The sequence below is a fragment of the Petromyzon marinus genome, chromosome 56, assembly GCF_048934315.1.
Source record: "Petromyzon marinus isolate PM22_M1 ecotype Great Lakes invasive population chromosome 56, UKy_Petmar_22M1.pri1.0, whole genome shotgun sequence".
NCBI classification, from domain to species: domain Eukaryota; kingdom Metazoa; phylum Chordata; class Hyperoartia; order Petromyzontiformes; family Petromyzontidae; genus Petromyzon; species Petromyzon marinus.
Genome location: NC_133722.1, coordinates 7,261,318 through 7,281,438, shown reverse-complemented (window position 1 = coordinate 7,281,438; position 20,121 = coordinate 7,261,318). Strand labels below are relative to the sequence as shown.

At 45.7% G+C, this 20,121-nt stretch overlaps 1 protein-coding gene across 2 annotated transcripts; it reads left to right on the top strand.

The window, feature by feature from the left end:
• Positions 1-993: 993 nt before the first annotated feature.
• Positions 994-19,764, top strand: RAB18 (RAB18, member RAS oncogene family). 2 transcript variants are annotated; one of them, XM_032975658.2, is made up of 7 exons: positions 994-1,367; positions 7,378-7,433; positions 8,745-8,806; positions 9,557-9,629; positions 14,520-14,638; positions 16,543-16,609; positions 17,675-19,764. In XM_032975658.2, the coding sequence occupies exons 1-7, from the start codon at positions 1,300-1,302 to the stop codon at positions 17,857-17,859; spliced, it is 630 nt and encodes a 209-aa protein (XP_032831549.1). In that variant the 5' UTR covers positions 994-1,299; the 3' UTR covers positions 17,860-19,764. The 2 variants fall into 2 exon arrangements, with proteins under 2 accessions (XP_032831549.1, XP_075908643.1); XM_076052528.1 differs by lacking the exons at positions 994-1,367; positions 7,378-7,433 and adding an exon at positions 7,492-7,982.
• The last annotated feature ends 357 nt before the right edge of the window (positions 19,765-20,121 follow it).

Here is a 20,121-nt window from a genome sequence, read left to right as displayed (position 1 = left end):
TGAACCTATATACGTGACTTTACCGAAAGACCCAAGAATATACTGTGGTTTTCACACCTGATGATGATTGCTTGTGTTGCAGTCGAAACGTCGTGAGAATTGTATTGTTTTACATTTTTCTTATTTTATTGTTTCCCTTCTACGTGACTTTACCGAAAGCACCAAGAATATACTGTACTGTTCATGATTATTAATGAGGGGGGCTGGTCGACGTGGAGTGACGTCACGCGCAGAACAGACATTCTTGGTATTCATACTCTTAGTTCTTTCGGTAAAGTCACGTTGAAGGGAAACAATAAAATAATAATATATATATAAAACAATAAAAATTCTCACGACGTTTCGACCATAACACAAACGGTCGTCATCAGGTGTGTCGGTTTTCATGAATTGGCTCGTTATAGTAGTTAATTATCCAATATAGTATTAAATCTAATATTATTTATAAATTACAATTTAATATATTATGTAATGTTATTCAATTTTGATTTAAAGCTTTCGTGACTGCAGGGATTCATATTCTTGGTTCTTTCGGTAAAGTCACGTATAAGGGAAACAATAAAATAATAAAACAATTCTTGCTGTGGTTTTCACACCTGATGATGATTGCATGTGTTGCAGTCGAAACGTCGTGAGAATTTTATTGTTTTATATTTGTATTATTTTATTGTTTCCCTTCTACGTGACTTTACCGAAAGAACCAAGAATGTTATTCAATATTTGTAATTTTAAAATATATTATTAAATAATATACTCCGCGTATGATAATTTCATATATGATTTAAATATAACTAAATATAATTTGATTTAATACATTATATAATATAGCCTTATTTGACATATGCTCTAACCCAAATTCACGATGTTGTTGAGCCACCGGAAGTGCAAAAACAAAAAAACGACAGCGCACGTGACCGGACGTGACGTAGAAGAAGAAGGCGCCGACAGGGATTTTTTTTAAAATCCGGGACCGGAAGCTAACACCGACCGGCGCACGTAACCGGACGTGACGCGCAACGCCACACGCCCAACTTCCTGTGCGTGGAAGCTCTCCCGGCATGCCGCGCGCCGCCCTCTGTTGATCGACACCGCCCGCGCCGATCGCCTCCAGGGAGGGAGATTCACGGCCTCGCTTCGTTCCCACAGACGCCCGGGACTCCGTCGGCTGCTGTTGCCGTGCCTCCCTCTCAACCCCCACCCACCTCGCCGTCGAGTGGATTACGGCGAGCGGAGTGATTGAGCGCGAGCTCTATAACATCAGGCGACTTTGAGGCGTGAGCGCCAGTGAGCGACTGCGCTATGGAGGAGGACATCCTCACGACGCTCAAGATTCTCATCATCGGAGAGAGCGGCGTTGGCAAGTCCAGGTGAGGTGGCGGCGGCGGTGGTGGCGGTGGTGCTTTGGTTGTCGTGGTTTTGTTGGCTTAGGCCTGCGGTGTTCATTGCAAGGCCCGCCGGGCCCATGGTGGTCTTCAGTGCGGGTTCCCGACAATACACAAACAGTGACAACCCCCCCCTCCCCTTCATCATCACCATCGTCGTGTTGCTGTCACACCCCAATGGTTTCGAATGGTATGGCGGATCTCACACTGGTGATGTCTTGTAGGTGAAAGTGCCACCACCCCCCCCCCTCTGAAAATTAGTGAAGAACACACTGGCTTTCTTTATTATGTCTCTCGGGTCAATAAACATGAGTGCTGATTTGTGGGGCAATCATCAGTGGTCGCCGCCGCCGCCGCCATGCGAATGTGGAATTTGCTTCAATGGCTCATTCGAGTAAGAAATCACTTTTGACATAAGTTTTTTTTTTAGAGCGGGGAGCTTAGTTGATACAATCTGCCGGTCATCTCGCTTAACCCCGTCAACACCTGTGTCTGCCCCGTGACCTGTCACCCGAGCATTCTGCACTTGGGTGAAAATGAAAGTGCGTCTCGCCTGGCAACAAGCCCTGTGGTGACGCCATCGTCACCCGTCGTGGTCCTTCTGTCGATGTCGCCGGGTTTACGGAGGCCTAGCAGGGTCGCAGTTCGACTCGTAGCGGCGTACAAAGAGTGTTGTTGCTAAAGGCTTACGAGTTGTGACCATTGGTATCTGTAGAGTAAAGATTGCAGGAAGAACTCGTGCCGATGGTACTGATGATGAGAGGTGGCGACGGCGGCGGCTTCTAGAGACGTTCGTACACCAGTGGATCGATGACAAAGGGCCGAAGAGGATTGTTGGTGGTGTAATATCAATCGCAGAAATGCCACAATTGACGATAACTGGGATAATTGAAACAACGCCCCGTATCAATGACAAGAATAATACATACGACTATCGCTAATATTAACAACTAATACGCTCCACTTATGTCCGTAACAATCGCAATAAACATTAACAGCATTGGTAACATTAACAAGAATATCAATAACAAGGATAATGTCAACGAATTATAACAATATTCAGCGCATTCATGGTTCTTTCGGTAAAGTCACGTATAAGGGAAACAAAATATATTTTTTATATTTTTATTATTTCCCTTCTACGTGACTTTACCGAAAGATCCACGAAATGAATCCCTGCAGTCAAGAAAGCTTTACATCAAAATATTTATCATCTGAAAATGATATTATTCACAATCGGAACACTCAATAACAGTGATACTCTGATCATTATAATAAGTGGTGTAACAATTGCAACATAATACATTTGCGATTATAACGCAAACGTATGCAGGAAAGCTTCACTGAGTCTCAAGATTAGTTTTCAGGAGGAGGTCCAACTGCACAGTCTGGGATTTCTGATCGATTCCCTTTGTGAGGATTTGTCTGGTTATAAAACCGAAGATTATTGGACAAATGCCCACCTCGCTGCATTCGAGAGAGAACGACACTCAAAATATCGGGGGCAGATTGGTTCGCTCTACAAACTCAGTCCAGTGAGTGGACCAAATCTTAAACGGCGTTATAACACTCATGATGTGTAACAACAAGCATGACAAGCAACAGTGGTTATAGCAATGTTAATGGTGACAAAACAAGACGTGGATAAGAGAATACCAACAACTCTTTTAACATTAATCAAAACGCTGCTAATGAGTTATAACGGTGACGAGTATCATACTTAAGTATTTACAATTACTGTATAACGATGGTAACACAGTAACAGGCGAAAGAAACCATCAGATAATATAACAGCAACAAGTAAAACCAATAACGGTAAGAATACCGTAATAACAAATATAATGATAACGGATTAATAATGATCACAAGAAGAGTAAAAGCTACAAGGATTATGATGCGAACAAAGATAACATGGGATAATAACAATAACTACACGGAGTATATGTAAATAGCATTAACAATGATCATTTGTGGCCAGGTCGCTTTTGAAAAATTAAGTGAATACCTCAGTGGGCTTTGGCTAGTGGGATGGGGATGGTTTAGTATTATATTTGTAGGTGTTGGGGTGATTTACTTACCTGTGCTGTCCTTTGCAGTCCTATCGTGTTTTTTTGTAGTGTTTGTTGTTGTAGCGTTCTTACCTACCCCGACTGGGGACACCACGGAAAAAGAGCTTCATAGCTCATCGGATTCCTCCAGTATAAATATTCTGAACATCAAGTACGACAATGACGGGAGTGGCAGTTAACGAACGAAACGCGTCATAGAGGATATAATTTTAGGAGATGGAGCGTTGTAATCAAGTCATGTACAAGGTGCGAGGTGGATTTTTACATCGCATTGTCGTGAAAGATGGGAAAGGCTTGGTGGGAGGGCTGCAGCCAGCAGTGGATTGACCGTGGCTGGTGGTGATGAAGATAACACTACGAACGAGTAAAATATTTGTAACAAGGATAACAGCGAATGGGAGACGCTTATCCCTGTCTTTACAGTCTAAGAGTCTTAAGACACAAGGCTGGTGAGATAAACACATTTTGTGTTAGTTTTATTTGTATGTACTTTTGTAAGTGATTTATTTACATTTCCTACACTTTGCACTTATATTGTGTTTTTGTATTGTTGGTTATCGTGACGTTTTGACCCGGTGCCCCTCCTGGACATCTGTGAAAAAGAGCTTTACAGCTCAACGGATTCCTGCTGCAGTATAAATACATTTTCTGATTCTGACTTGCTCCAAGCAGTACCGTACTTGTGTTTATCGACCTCGAAAGGACGATGGGAGTAGAGTCGAGCCCGGGACAAGTAATTGAATTCACACTCTGACTACAACAACAGCAGTAGCAAGAATATGCATGTATGTATGTTGAACTTCTTTTGCACCTAATGTCACCAAACCGTGCTAATCAGAGGTGTGGGATAGTAACACAAACAAGGGTGGTCGTCATCCAGCTTTGAATTGACCACGACTGATGACAAGAGGATATACAAAATCCATGGCATTTATAACGAGGATAACATTAACGACGAGTTTGTGGGAAGAACTTATCCCCCTGAGTATACAGCCCTGGGCCAGTAGTGAAGGCGGCGAGTCTGTTTGACTGCACATTTTAACGTGGGCCGAATCGGATACTCAATTTTTGTTTAACCCATAGAGATGATGGGAGAGTCAATGCCTGACCAGAAATTACACTAAACACATTTTTTCGTTTCACCAGGTAAAGAAAAAAAGCTATATAGCCCTTTTTCAGAAGCGACCTGGCTATCGTAAATGATCGCTCAACGATGTGGAAATGTATAGCAGCAGTCAAATATTCTGAACGTGTGTTTCTAAATGTGGAGGGAAAAAGCGGAGGACGTGGAGAAAAATACACACGACCGCGGGGACAACGTGCAAACCCGACATGCAGCAGGCATCAGCATCATGATCGAACCCATGACCTGTATACCAGGCGAGGTAGTTAACATCTCGCCACCGCGGCGCCCCTCTGACCAGCATGACGAAGTATAGTAAACAAAACCTCTCCATGACCGACAAGGCGTAGGAAGGGCCTTCATCCAGGCGATGGAATTAAGCGCGAGATGTAAAATCAAACTTATATAAAACATTATTAATATGTTGTTACGAAGTATTTATAGGCAGTCAATGTTTACCACGATGATGGTGACAGTGTGTTCTGCTCACATGCCTATGCCTGTCAACCTAGCCCCCGTTTAATTTTAGATGCTCGGAGTCATAGAGTGTATATCGGTGTTGTTTATGAGTCTCATGCGCTCATACAATTCAGTCTCTCTAAGTTTGGGTTGGTTTAACCCAAGTCGTGGATGCGAGTCTTGCTCTTGACAACACACACTCGTGACAACACAGGTGCGCGCAACATAAACAATCTAATCCTTAAGCTTGTTTGAGATGCTTCAGTAATGTTAGCACATATGGCGTACAGGCGTGGCAAGATGTACAGTAATGATCAGAACAAAATAAAGCTTTGCCAGAAGGATGTGATTGTTGGGTGAGTAGTGTGTCGGTGTGTTTTAATCACCGGCATGACTTACCTGGCAAACATATTGAGCCCTGTTGAATCATTGTCGACGTGGTGTGTTATGCAATCCCTTATTACGCAATCATCGTTGTCGTCGTCATCATCGTCTATTACTCACTACACAGAGCCGTGTTGAATTGCAATGCAATGCCACGATGTTGTGCCCAGTGTGATCGTCACACTACCTTCTTCTGATAAGTCGAGATAATTGCAGTATTTTCTGACACAATCGGCCCACCACCTCTCTCACGTCTCACTTTTCGGGCTTCCTAAACATGTGGTTGTAGCTCTCTACTTCTCGTAATTTACACAGCGTGTGGAGGTGAAAGACAAATACTGGCCAAAGAAATGCGTCTGCCCGTTTACACGTAGGGCAAGCGTGTGGTATGCATGCGTCTGCAAAACATACCACCCCGTGTAAGTAGGTGTGTGGAGTGCTGCCAAAGCTGAAGGTATTAACCTCTAACCTGCAGCCCACTGGGTCTTGACCCACGATGGTTATGTGTCTGTTGTTGGCTCAAAAGCATGCATGAGGTTTTGACGCTGTTGTGTAAAGTCAAGTCGTCGAGAGGACAGTCATTGGTACTTGTGTACAGTGTCTGTGGAGGGCCTTTTGAGAAGTGGCAGTGCCATGAGTTGACGGGGCGATTTTCGCGTGGATACAGCTCTCAATTCCATGAAGTGCCACTTAAGCTTCCAGTTGCATCATGTTCTGCGACATGCAAGGAAGTGACCTTTATCACGCGTTTTAAAGTTTACGTTTGATAAGAAGACGGTGTTGAGGTTTGTGTTAAAAACAAATAATAAAGTACATTGACCAAAGATGCACGGCGAGATTAATGCTCGTAATTTCATTGAGGGGCTGAAAGCGGAACACACGGATAAGATAAAATGCGCTGATTGATGACATTTTTTAACGGTTATTAAAACGTCAGTCTGCTGGGACGGCACTCGTCGCTAGAACGGACTGCCGATGGTCAGCAATGATGTCGGAGCAGCATCGCAGGAGCGGAACGTTTACAGGAGGATGCGTCCCGAGGAGGCGGAGCATTGGAATCGGTTCGTGCGCGACGTGGATTGTTGCGTCTCAGGATTGTGAGAGATGGGGACGTGAATAGCGGATTGACCATGGCCAGGCGTGGTGCTGGCCACCGCCCCCCCCTCGTGTGCCACAGTGCCGGCCTTCATAGGTGCTCGCTAACAGCAGTTGCTTCAACAGTCTGTTACAGGCTATACGGGGGGGCGGGATCTTTGTTTTGTCTTTTGGTAGTTGTGATAGTGGTCATCGTGGCGACTTGTGATGTTTGCAGTTGTAATGAGGGCAGCCAGAGTTACGCTGACTTGCAGATGGTGCCTTGAAAACACTGCTGGGTTGATAGTAGTGGTGGTGGTCGTGGCGATGGTAATTGTGGTAAAGGTTGCTGTGCTTTGACAGCAATCAGAACTTTGAAGAAAATTTCCATTTTATATGGACCTGTAAATTGACACGCGTTGAACATGGAATTGACTAAACAGTGCAACAATGCATTTTGCTGTACTGCCCTCTACCGACAACGCAGACGAGCAACAGTCTACAGCGTGGTCCAGATGTTTTGTGACCCCCCCCCCTCAAATTGTTGACGACCTCTACGTTTTTTTTTACCTTTGCTAATTAATTTCTGTTTTCACACCGATATGCAAACACATGAAGTTTTAGAGAATTAAACGGGGGTCACAAGACATCTAGACCACCGTGTACAACTATCAAGCATGGTGGCCACCCATCGAACAACACTCACGGACTCAAAAACACACCGATGAATTGCAACGAATTGATTTCCCTACGTGTCGTGAGAATTGTTTTTAATCGATGCAGTCATTACATGCCCCGATGCCTCGAGTTTTGTCTTAGTGGTGTCCTGTCGCACGCTGCCGTTGTGCATCACGTGTGAATGTTGTTGTTGTTGTTCTTCTTTCAGCCTGCTCTTGAGGTTTACAGATGACACGTTTGACCCCGAGCTGGCTGCGACAATCGGTAAGGAAATAAAAAGATTTAACATCAAGGAAGATAATAAACCATGCCTATTCACGTTTACCGCAACACTTTCCCGTATGTTTTTGCCCTCGGATGTATTTAATTCGAGATAACAGTGTGTTTTAAGGCTGTGGTTCTCAACCGAGGGTACGCGGACCCCTGGGTGTGCGTGAGGTGATTTATAAATGTGTAGCGCGATTATTAAAGCGCTACGTGAGAGTTAGCCGGCTACTACGCCGATAGCTCTACAGGGGACGGATGGGAGGCTTAGTAGGTTGAGTGGCAGTTAAGCCAAGGTAAACTCCCCCCCGTATCTCGTGACCGGAGGGGTGGACCCCGGCTAGTGGCGGAGTGAGCCCCGACTCGTGTTTAAAAGCCGGTCCTCACAACGGGACTGGCAGTTGTCGCCCACTCGAAGAACTGAAGACATCTCAAGCCCATGGGGGAGTAGGACACGCTAGCCGGATATCGGGTGGAAGGGGCCGTACCCCTTTGTTATGACGTTTATTGTTAATAGACGTGTTGCCTCCAAGAGGAAGTCTCCTACAAGTTTGTACCCACTACAAATGTGTGAAATTATTTCATACATTTGAATCATTGGTGAACAATCACGTTGTATGAATATGCCAATATAAAATAACTACGACAAATGTTTAATCATTACGGTAACCTAGAACGATTTAAATGATCTTTCTAAACTCATTGACCGTAAACATTGTGGTTTCCAAGAGTAACCAGCGAGCGTGAACAAATTGCATCACACGTGCAGAGCGTCGGTTGATTTATTTTTTATTCGTTTACAGTTACTTAGCTAAGTTAGGATATACCTCACGAAATGGACGATTGGTTCAAATATTGACGTTCATTAGTCGTACATTTATTTTTCAGAACCACGTTGGGTCAGGCAAAGGGGGGTGGTGGGGGGGGTGGTTACTCGGTTGAAACAAAATTCGCCAAAAACAAGGTTGAGAAACCGCTGTGTTGGGATATCCAAAGAGATGACATCACGGAATGACATCACGTGAATGGCATCATCGGGAAGGGGAGGGGGTGGGCACCATGACAACCGTAACGTGGCTGCCAAGGATCTCGTTGCCTTCAGCGCGGTCTTTTAATCGCCACGTTTTGGGCCCCCCCCCCCCAGACCCTTTGATCACTTTGGCTGGTTTGGTTGCCTGCATTTGGCTCGGGCACTCAAGCCATTACTTAGAACCCCCGAGACAAAGCCTTTGCCAGTGCAGACCTTGTGTTGAGTTCTGTGGGGTGGGGTGGGGGGGGTACTCAGTGTTTTGTGGGTCATTTTTCTTCCAGGTGTTGATTTTAAAGTGAAGACAATCGCTGTGGATGGAAACAAAGCAAAGCTCGCTATTTGGGTGAGTCGCCAGAGCGCTCGCTCAGCTCGTCGCACGCCATCCATTTGTGGAAATTAAGGGTTGATTTCTGTTCACGTTCAAAGCGTTGTGCTGTGCATGCAATTCGGTAATATCGTAGGTGATCTTACTGCACGGGTGTTCATGGTTGCGCTGTGTAGCTCTTGACGCATGTTTGTTTTCAGATTGTGCCGCGTGTTCATTTGGACATGATGCCTTTCGATTCCACGTGCTGGTAGCTTCTTCAGGACCTAAATAAAGTTGGTGGTGAAATTGGACAGTTCCTGATCAATCTCCCAGCACGTGGAACGGAATGTCAAGACATCGTGCCGAACGATGGCACGACGTCTTGACACGCAACCCAATAACAATTGAGAGAGCTATGTTACTTAATATACTGCTTGCTGGAACATTAATAAGGTACACTGACGTTGTTTTGCATATAAAAAAACTGGTCACAGTGGACATTATTTTGCATTGCAAAAATGTGCTTTGTCTTGCAGGCGAGTCTTGTTTACCCCCGGACGTGTTACAAATTTGTAGAGCTCAAATATACTTTAATCGGGTGAAACCACATGGCAAGATCACCTCCTGCTGGCAGAGTACATTCATCTGTGAAACAGTAGCGGCCTTTGCGATTAGCCTCGCGCAATTCAAAAGGGTCGAATATGAAATGTAAAAAAAAAAGGTGACGGTGCAGCCTTGTTTGCAATGGCTTGCTTTCGCGCGGCACTTTGAATTTCTCCCGCACAGGACACGGCTGGCCAAGAGCGCTTTCGCACCCTGACGCCGAGCTACTACAGAGGAGCGCAGGGCGTGATTCTCGGTGAGTCTCTGCTTCCGTGCTACACAATGTGTGTGGGCAAAGTAAGTCTGCAAACATTCGGCCCTCTTTTTTATCGTTCGACCGGCCGGATGAAGGTCCTCACCCCCTTGCCGTGTGGTTCGTGGTGGTGATTTTGATCAAATCTAACCGTGCTGCTCAATACGGTTATCTGAAGATTGACACCATAAACGTGGGTGCAAAGTACAATACAACAATTGATTTTGTTGCTGCGCTCCCCATCTGCCGTATGCATGTATGTTGGACTTCCACGCCATACGTGCTAATCGGAGGTGCGGAGGAAGGACAACAAACTATGGGTCTGTGTGAGTCTATGGGTCTGGTTCAGTGCGTATCTACGTATGTTGGACTTCTTTCGCATCGTACGCAGCCAACCGTGCCAATCGGAGGTGCGGTGTGTGTAATTAAGTTGCACTTCTTTCGTACCGCATGTACCAAAAAAACGTGCTCCTCCGAGGTGCTGCCCTGAATGTCATTCCGTAGCAGCCTTGTATATAGCGATCTCTGGGTATAAACTATCTTGTCAAGGAGCCATAAACCATCGCGCAAACTTCGGTCGTCCTCGCAGCAGCGGCTTTTGGCTAGCCACCGAACAAAGACGGTCACCGCATCGCGCTCTTTTCCGATGCGCTTCTGCGGCCGTCTGGAACGCTCTTCCTTCTGATATTAGGAAGCCACTGGAGCTTTGCACTCTGCAATCTAAATTGACAAACTCATCTCTTTAAAGCTACTTTTTTGTATTTACTTTTTTGTCCTTCCCCCACACCTCCGATGAGCACGGTTGGCTACGACTGGTGCGGAAAAAGTTGCACATACAACCTTAGATGGTTGCCCATCCAAGCGCCATCCACACCGAAACCCCGCTTAGCTCCAGAGATCTGATGAGGTTGGGCACATTCCTAGTGATTTGGTGATAATCTTTGGTGAAGGAACACGCAAGTTAAAAAAAAAATAGCTCTTTTCTTGTAGCTCCGTGGGCTAAACTGAATGAGTTTGGGAACATCAACAATGGTTATGTTATGGATCATAGCCTCAGATGGAGAAGAGGTGGCATCCCATTGCTTATGGCATGCCACATGTGGCGAGATGTTTTGCTCCTCGTCTGGTATGCGGGAAGTTGTGGGTTTGATAACGACCCTGACTCCTGCTGTATATTTTGAGTTTGCATGTTCTCCCCGTGGTCGCGTGGATTTTTCTCTCCTGGTCCTGCGGTTTTTCCCTCCACAATTAGGAAATCTTGCTTTTTAGAGTATTTGGCTGCGATAAATGTACACGTGAAAAGCCACTTCCTTGAGCTATAATTTTTAACCAAGTCGCTTCTGAAAAAGAACTATATACAGTGAGGGAAAAAAATATTTGATCCCCTGCTGATTTTATACGTTTGCCCACTGGCAAATAAATTATCAGTCTATAATTTTAGTGGTAGGTTTATTTGAACAGTGAGAGACAGAATAATAACAAAAAAATCCAGAAAAACGCATGTCAAAAATGTTATAAATTGATTTGCATTTTAATGAGGGAAATAAGTATATGACCCCTCTGCAAAACATGACTTAGTACTTGGTGGCAAAGCCCTTGTTGGCAATCACAGAGGTCAGACGTTTCTTGTAGTTGGCCACCAGGTTTGCACACATCTCAGGAGGAATTTTGTCCCACTCCTCTTTGCCGATCTTCTCTTAAGTCATTAAGGTTTCGAGGCTGACGTTTGGCAACTCGAACCTTCAGCTCCCTCCACAGATTTTCTATGGGATTAAGGTCTAGAGACTGGCTAGGCCACTCCAGGACGTTAATGTGCTTCTTCTTGAGCCACTCCTTTGTTGCCTTGGCTGTGTGTTTTGGGTCATTGTCATGTTGGAATACCCATCCACGACCCATTTTCAATTCCCTGGCTGAGGGAAGGAGGTTCTCACCCAAGATTTGACGGTACATGGCCCCGTCCATCATCCCTTTGACGCGGTGAAGTTGTCCTGTCCCCTTAGTAGAAAAACACTCCCAAAACATGTTTCCACCTCCATGTTTGACGGTGGGGATGGTGTTCTTGGGGTCATAGGCAGCATTCCTCCTCCTCCAAACACGGCGAGTTGAGTTGATGCCAAAGAGCTCTATTTTGGTCTCATCTGACCACAACACTTTCACCCAGTTGTCCTCTGAATCATTCAGATTTTCATTGGCAAACTTCAGATGGGCATTTATACGTGCTTTCTTGATCAGGGGGACCTTGCGGGCGCTGCAGGATTTCAGTCCTTCACGGCGTAGTGTGTTACCAATTGTTTTTTTGGTGACTATGGTCCCAGCTGCCTTGAGATCATTGACAAGATCCTCCCGTGTAGTTCTGGGCTGATTCCTCACCGTTCTCATGATCATTGCAACTCCACGAGGTGAGATCTTGCATGGAGCCCTAGGCCGAGGGAGATTGACAGTTCTTTTGTGTTTCTTCCATTTACGAATAATCGCACCAACTGTTGTCACCTTCGCACCAAGCTGTTTGGCAATGATCTTGTAGCCCATTCCAGCCTTGTGTAGGTCTACAATCTTGTCCCTGACATCCTTGGAGAGCTCTTTGGTCTTGGCCATGGTGGAGAGTTTGGAATCTGATTGATTGATTGCTTCTGTGGACAGGTGTCTTTTATACAGGTAACATGCTGAGATTAGGAGCACTCCCTTTAAGAGTGCTCCTAATCTCAGCTCGTTACCTGTATAAAAGACACCTGGGAGCCAGAAATCTTTCTGATTGAGAGGGAGTCAAATACTCATTTCCCTCATTAAAATGCAAATCAATTTATAACATTTTTGACATGCGTTTTTCTGGATTTTCTTGTTATTCTGTCTCTCACTGTTCAAATAAACCTACCATTAAAATGATAATTTCTTTGTCAGTGGGCAAACGTACAAAATCAGCAGGAGATCAAATACTTTTTTCCCTCACTGTAGATCCATGGGCCTTGCCTGGTCAAATAAAAAGTAGTTTAAATACTCTTTGGTTCTTTCGGTAAAGTCACGTAGGTATAAAATGATTTATTTCATTAAAATAATTTATTTTATTTTACACCTACGTGACTTTACCGTAGGAACCAATGATTATGGATCCCTGCAGTCACGAAAACTTCAAATTGAGTAGTTTAAATAGTTGAATTAAATTCGTGGTCAGGCATTGACTCTTCCCATCATCCGTATGGGATCGAAAAACTTGAGTGTCCGATTTGGCCCATGTCAACGTGTGCCGTCAAACAGACTCGTCGCCTTCACTACTGACCCAGGGCTGTACACACAGGGGGGTAAGCACTTCCCACCCACGTGTCGCTAATGTTATCCTCGTTATAAATGCCATGGATGTTGAACGTGCTCTTGTCATCAGTCGTGGTCAATCCACTGCTGGATGACGGCCACCCAAAACTGCTATCGTTGTTTGCGTTACCATCCCGCGCCTCCGATTAGCACGGTTGGCGACGTACGGTGCGAAAGAAGTTCAACATACACATTCTTGCTACTGCTGTTGTCGTTGTTGTAGTAAGAGTGTGAATTCAATTACCGGGTAAATAACAAATACAATAAAACCTTGGATTGCGAGCATAATTCGTTCCGGAAACGCGTTTGTAATCCAAAGCACTCGTATATCAAAGCACTCGTTTATCAGTTGTGATCAGGTGACGCTCGGCAGACAAAGCGTACTACACGTACTGCTCGTTTTTGCAAGACCTCGCTCGTTTATCAAATTAATATTTATTTACAAATTTTGCTCGTCTTGCAAAACACTCGTAGACCAAGTTACTCGCAATCCAAGGTTTTACTGTAGTTTAGTTTACTTACATGAGCAAGGTTGACGTACTGACTTTCGAGTTGTGGTTTGACTACAAAGCAACAAGTATTGCCACGTTATGTGTATGATCGGCTAGTATATGCGCGGTACATGCGCCTGCGAATATTTACGTTGGGGTCGCGTTCCAACCGTTATGGGTATTATTAATCGGTGAAACAGAGACGGACCTTTGTTACAAATACATTCCTGAAGCAGTGTAAAGCAATGGCAGCTTGTAAATTACGGTGGTGAAATGTTGGTGTTTGTTTAGAAGGGAACACGACTAAATATTATTTTGGAACGATGTGTTTTGCCCGAAGAAGAGTGTGCATGCACCCGTACAAGTCACAACTTCCATCTGTAATCAAAAACAAAAGTGTCTCTGTCCTCTAAACAAGCAACAACCTCGCACTCCTTTGGGTGTTGCCTTGAGTTGGTGGTGGGAATTCAACATTCCATTTTTGGGGGGGGGGGGGGTCCGAGCTTTAATATTCCATGATCATCCAAGATCTCTCCACTGCTGGATGGAGGCTTAGAAGCGCCGCAATCTCCCGCAGTCCTGTGATGTAGCAATCGCGTAGCACTTGCACGCGAGCTGGTTTTCTCGGGGCGGTTGTGAATCGTTAAACGCATAATATATACGTGTACCCGTTTTTCAGAATCATCGTGGGCATAACTAGATGCGTGACCACATCCTCCCAGTTGTGTCCACGTGGTGTTGTACAATCGGCAAATGACATTGCGCAGTCGCAATTAAATTGCAGGAGTGCTGACGCAAGTGGTGGTGGTGGTGGCGGCGGCGAAGTGAAATTGTTGTTTTCCCAGCAGTGGTGGTGGTGCTTGTTGTGCTGCTGCTGCCGCGTTGATGGTGAAGGTGGTGTTTGGGAAATGCTGTTGTTGTGCCCACGCCGAGTACGCTGCTCCCCCGTCAAGTTGGCGTTTCCGCGGCGAAGTAACTTGTCGCCTTCACCGTGCCCTCCAGCCATGCACCCCGCGCGCCATGCAGCGAGCGTCGTGGTAGAGTGCACCGACCAAAGAGCATTTTTTTTGTTACGTGCCCCTCGTGTTTTTGGCAGTGTACGATGTGACCAAGCGGGACACCTTCTTGAAGCTGGAGAACTGGCTGAGCGAGCTTGAGACGTACACCACACGCAGCGACATCGTCAAGATGCTGGTGGGAAACAAAATTGACAAGGTGAGCCTTGCACATCTCCCCCACCTCTGCGTGGTTCACATTCCACGAGGGCCCAAGTTAGTAGAACATCAAATCAATCATTTGGTGTTTGCACCATTCGTAAAGGAGCAAGTTGTTCTTCCCACGCACCTCCGATTAGCATGGTTGGCTACGTACGAAAGAAGTTCAACATACATACATATGAGTATGGGTCTCTGTGGTTCTATTTGAGTCTCTGAATCTCTCTGGGTGTCTGTGGGTCTCTGGTTCGATTTGAGTCTTGATCTCTGTGGGTCTCTATGAGTCTTTTCCTTCTGATATTACAAATCCACTGGAGCTATGCACTTTTAAATCATCTATATTTAAAACAAATTTCTTTAGAACAGCCTTTTGTATTTACTTATGTGTCCTTTCCCCGCGCCTCCGATGAGCACGGTTTGCTATGTACGGTGCGAAAGAGGTTCAACAAACACACATGCTACCATCGCGAAGGCACGCAATGTTCAACAGACATAGTGTGCAGTGGTTTTGCAGTAAGGGGCAATGTTGCTCCATGGTCATCCCAGTGGAGTACTTTGTGGGTGCACTTTAAAATTTGGCCAAGGCAGACCGTGACGCCCCCAGCACACAATGGGCTTACTCTTTTCTAATGACGTCACAGGATCCTTTTAAAGATGGAAAATGCACACCCACAGTATTAATCAGTATCAGAATATAGGGTAAGGTTTCCCAGCTAAAATGAGTACTCTCATAGCACAACAAGTTAACGCTAGCTAAATAAATAAAAAAAATACGAGCACACTTAACTGCCTGCTTGTTTGCAAGCGTTCCGCTGGAGAATGTTTCGTTTGGCCTCGTTAACCGTGCTGGGAAAATATTGTTAGCATTAAGATTGGATAATGAAACAGTTGTTGGCAGCTGGTGGGATGTTGTTACGTCACGCAGGAAACGAAAGGAAAGGAAAATAAATGAAATATTGCATTGAAACGGCGACCTGCAGATGTAGCTGCGCTTCCTGTATACTTTTTTTTGCACATGCATGCACTTCATCACGTGAACATGACAAACAGCCATAGATTACAGCGTACGCATGCGCGCGGTGTACTCTGCGCTTGAGTAAAAGGATAGTCCCCTGGGGAGTTAGCCTTGATGCAGTGCCCAACAAATGAGCTTGCTCTACACCATGTGCGCATGACTTCATGCTTTAAAAAAAAAATTGTGTCTCTAAGCGGCATTGGAGACGATGCAAAGCGTGGCTGAACATGTCACGGTTTAGCAGCCAGGCACGGGTTTCATCCCTGGCGACGTCGAGGCCCAGTTTCAGCAGTCGACGGCTGCAGTGGGGAGTAATCTTTTTACTTGTACTGAAAAGTACAGCGCACACACACAAAGCAACTCAAATGCTTGAACACAGTACGAAACAAGTATGGGGAATCGATCTTGCGATTAATAGTCGTATTGTGAAAATGTATATTTTAACCGATTGGCAACTGTTACGGATCGTAGGCAGCCGGCTTCAACGGAGGCTTTTATTTACATTTTGCAGTCCCAAACGTGTCAAAAAATGAACCTTTAGCAAGGCTCCTCCAAGTCGACCGAGCAGTGCCCCCTTCTTCAGAGCATTGCCCCAAGTGGTATATAACCTTTCTGACGTAAAACTTTCGCGACGGCGGGAATTCATGTTCTTTGGTTCCTTCGGTATGGTCACGCAGATGGAAAATAAAATGAATTTAAAAAAAAATAACAAACCAAAAAAACTCGCGACGTTTTGACGGCAACACGCGCGGTCGTCATCAGGCGGAGATGACAACCGCTTGTGTTGCCGTCGAAGCGTCGCGAGTTTTTTGTTTATGGTATAAGGCATTGTTTGGGGGGGGAGTCGTTTTAATTTGTGCGCACTGACACTTCCTGATTGCGCCTGCAAGGACGGTCGAGTTCTGGACCGGACAGAAGGTCTGAAGTTTGCCAGGAAACATTCCATGCTGTTCATCGGTAAGTCCATCTGTGTGCGCACGCTCTGACTTTATTCTCCGGATTGTAAGACGCGTTTGTTGTTTTTTTTTACTTACCCCCTGTATCTTAAAGCACCGGATAATCTTGGAGGTGTGTGTTTTCTAGATTTGTATAACTTTATTGACACCAGGCACAAGTATGGGGTGCATCTTACTTTCGGGAGCATAGTATAATCTTTAGAATGCAGTGCAAGTAACTGTCAGCAGCTTACACATTTACTTCTGCTTTTACCTAAATCCCTATGAGCCAGAATCAAATTGACACATTCTGACACTGTCAAATAATGCATGTGATAAGGATGAATGACACTGTTACTGTATTGGAATACCCCTAAGACAATGTAGTAAACGCATTTTATTTTATTTAACCAGATTTTTAGCACCGCAAACTAGCTTTATCGTATTTAAAACTTCCAACCATTTTGTCTTTCCATACCTGTGAACGTGAAAGGCCCTGTGATGTTATTTAAAAGGCGTTCGCCATCTGTGACGGCATCACGGTCCAGATTTCCCCTAAAAAAAAAGAAAATTACCCACAAATCACTGACATTTTACCCCTCCTGGCAGACAATATCAGTCTGCAAAGCAAAGTTCCTTTGCGATCGTATTTGTGTGATGAGAGGGGCACGAGTCCAAATAATCACGCATCCTGCTTTTGTCGCACAGCGCTTGACCCCTGTGTGTGTGGGATTAGGGGCGGTGGAGCGGTTAGCGCGCTGTGCTACGAACCGGGCAGACGCAATTTCTATTCCCGTTTACGACAAACACCGGTGACGATTATCTGAACCGGTCCCGGGCCTCCCCTGGGTCGACTCGGCCTCAAATGGGTACCTGGTGCTGCGTGTATAAATATCGCCACTGGGGAGACAGAGGTGGCCGGGCGTGGCGTTGGCCACCAACACCCCCTCCTCGCATGCCGTGCCGGCCTTCATGCTGCTCGCTTAACAGCACTTGCCCCTAACAGTCTATTAAAGGCTACACGGCGGGGGATCTTTGTGCGTGTGTGTGCGCGTGTTCCACCATCGCTTGCGTGCACGCTGCTCAGAGGCAAGCGCTAAGACGCGAGACGGAGTGCAGTGCGCCTTCGAGGAGCTGGTGGAAAAGATCATCCAGACGCCCGGCCTGTGGGAGAGCGAGGGTCAGGGCCAAAGCCGCTCCGGCGTGCATCTTGCGAAAGACGAAGCGGCACAGGGCGCTGGGAGCTGTGGGGGCTACTGCTCCCTCGCCTGAGCATCACGCAAAGTCCGTCGTGCCTTCTCGTCCCACGCCCCCAAAGCTCTCCGAACGTACAAAGCACGACGCCAACGGCGGCGGCACGCACTCCACTAAAGCCCGAGCCGAAGCTGACCCATTCATTCACTGACCAGCTCTTCCCCGCTCCTACCCCCCCCCCCCCCCCCCCCCGTGCGCACACACGCGCACACACACACCGACAGCAACCGCCGTTCGCCGCTAAGTGGAGGTGACGTCTCAACGGCGCTTGTGCCAGGCTACGTGCACACACACACACCACGCACCCACGGCGCTTGCTTAGTCACAGCGAATGCCCCCGGGGAGATTAGTTCGCTCGCGCAAGCTTTTGAAAAAACAGAGGTACAAATGTGTACCGCACTGTAATTTAGCGAAGGGCTTCCGCTAGAATGAGCTCCACAGCCGCTCCCCCGTTCTAGAGAGTATAATCTTACAAACAGGAAAACTTCTATTCAAGCCAGACTCTGGATCAATTACGATTGTAAATTGTGTCATCTGTACTCAATTCCGATCACCACGCAATTGCGGTCGTTGCTTGAGTTAACGAGGCTGCTGTAATTGTTCACTGTAATTGACCCCAGGTCTGATTCGACCTCTTTCACTTCGCCCGCCCCTCTGTCCTCCTGTGTGTGGCAGTCCGCTGCTTTTGTCTCTTTGGGTCTGTATCTGTCCTGTACTTTGTTGCTCTCGGCAATTCTCTCGTGTTTTCGTCATCAGTTTGATTGAAAAAAATAATAAGTCCTCTTTCAGGAGGTTCATATCATGTCGGACGATTTACGTGGCACTGCTGAGAATCCTGGTGTCGAATCTGGACGGTTAAAAACTGAGTTATCAAATTTAGCGAGTTGATGGGTCTGAGCCAAGTCACAAAATGTGACTGGACTGAGACCACCAAAGTAATTACATTTTGCATTTTCACTAAATTAAGACGGACCGCGTAAAAAAATTTAAAGCGATGTCCGTTTAGCTGATGTGTGGTGAACTTTGCTGGGCATAAAAAGGGTGTGATGGATGAAGGAGGCCTATTGAAGTGACTTCAGAAGTAGTTCTCTAACATCCTCTTCTGAGGCCTTCCTCTTGACGGGACAGTGTTTAAGCTGCTTGGCAAGGCTTGGCAAGAATTTCCAACGGGAAATGAATTTGTCATTTTGACAATGAAAAAAAATGTAACATTTAAAAAAAATATATCTAAGTAAATAAAAACGTGTAAAAATGTACGGGGAGACGGATGCTTTTTTTTTTTGGCACCATTCTCACTTGAGTGAAGCAAGCGCTTAACATGCAATAATAGCTCGTGTGTGAAAAACAAAAAAACAATTATAAACCCAAAACACTTGCCCGCCCTGCTTTGCGATGCCGTTCAGTGTCGGGTCACCGCAGCAGTTTTCTGTCGGCGTTTCGGGGAGCGCGACGTTCGTCCCACCCACGGCGACGCCAAACCTTCACCGACGCTGTCTATCCTGCGATGCATGCCGAGCATGCGAAGTCGGGAAAGATGTTTTTTCAAGCACACTTTTAATTTACCGGGCAACGCGGCATCACGGCGTTAGTGGCTAACCACCCGTAAACGCGGGGATTGCACACCCACGGAAAGAATAGTTGCCTCGTTAAGCTTTTGTCAAGCTCGCACGATATTGTTCACGCATTTGTACATTGTTCTTATCTGCTGTTGCACGCAAGTCATTGAGCCCGTTGTGGGTTGACGCCGTCTTTATATAACCCTTATCGCGCCTTTTGAAAGTCGCTTGAGAAACGCGTCTGTTATAATATTACCCTCGGCCACTGTTCTCTTACTGAAGGTATTACACGTTGTGCAGTCCATAATAATCCCTTTTGAAATTGGACCGGTACAAATGTATGAATAAAAGAGTTAAATATTGGAAACACTTTTCTGTTCCCCTCCTCCCTCCAAGCCGTTTTGTCTTTTGATTTTAGAAAACTGCATGTCTCGTAAGAGTCCCGTTCATTATTAACTACTAATGTTAAGTATTCATCATGGGACTCCTTGAGTATTCTTCATTGGGATGTGGACAAAAAGAGTGAATCCTTGCAGTCACGAAAACTTCAAATCTAGAATGTGGACAGTTTGTTTCATTAACATAAAAAATAATAGGTGTTTTACCCTTTCTGGCAATAAAACAGGAGGTGTTAAGATGTTCAAACACCATACAGAAACCTTTTGCAAGGAGTCAAGTTCCTGCATTAACCACACGCTACTTGTGGTGAACATGCAAACAAACA

What these genes read in the sequence shown, in the direction of transcription:
- RAB18 (XM_032975658.2), top strand. Translation starts at nt 1,300, where the DNA reads ATGGAGGAGGACATCCTCACGACGCTCAAGATTCTCATCATCGGAGAG. An exon ending in CGAGCTGGCTGCGACAATCG is followed by an intron (nt 7,434 to 8,744) that starts GTAAGGAAATAA and finishes TTTTTCTTCCAG; the next exon opens with GTGTTGATTTTAAAGTGAAG. An exon ending in TGGGAAACAAAATTGACAAG is followed by an intron (nt 14,639 to 16,542) that starts GTGAGCCTTGCA and finishes TGCGCCTGCAAG; the next exon opens with GACGGTCGAGTTCTGGACCG.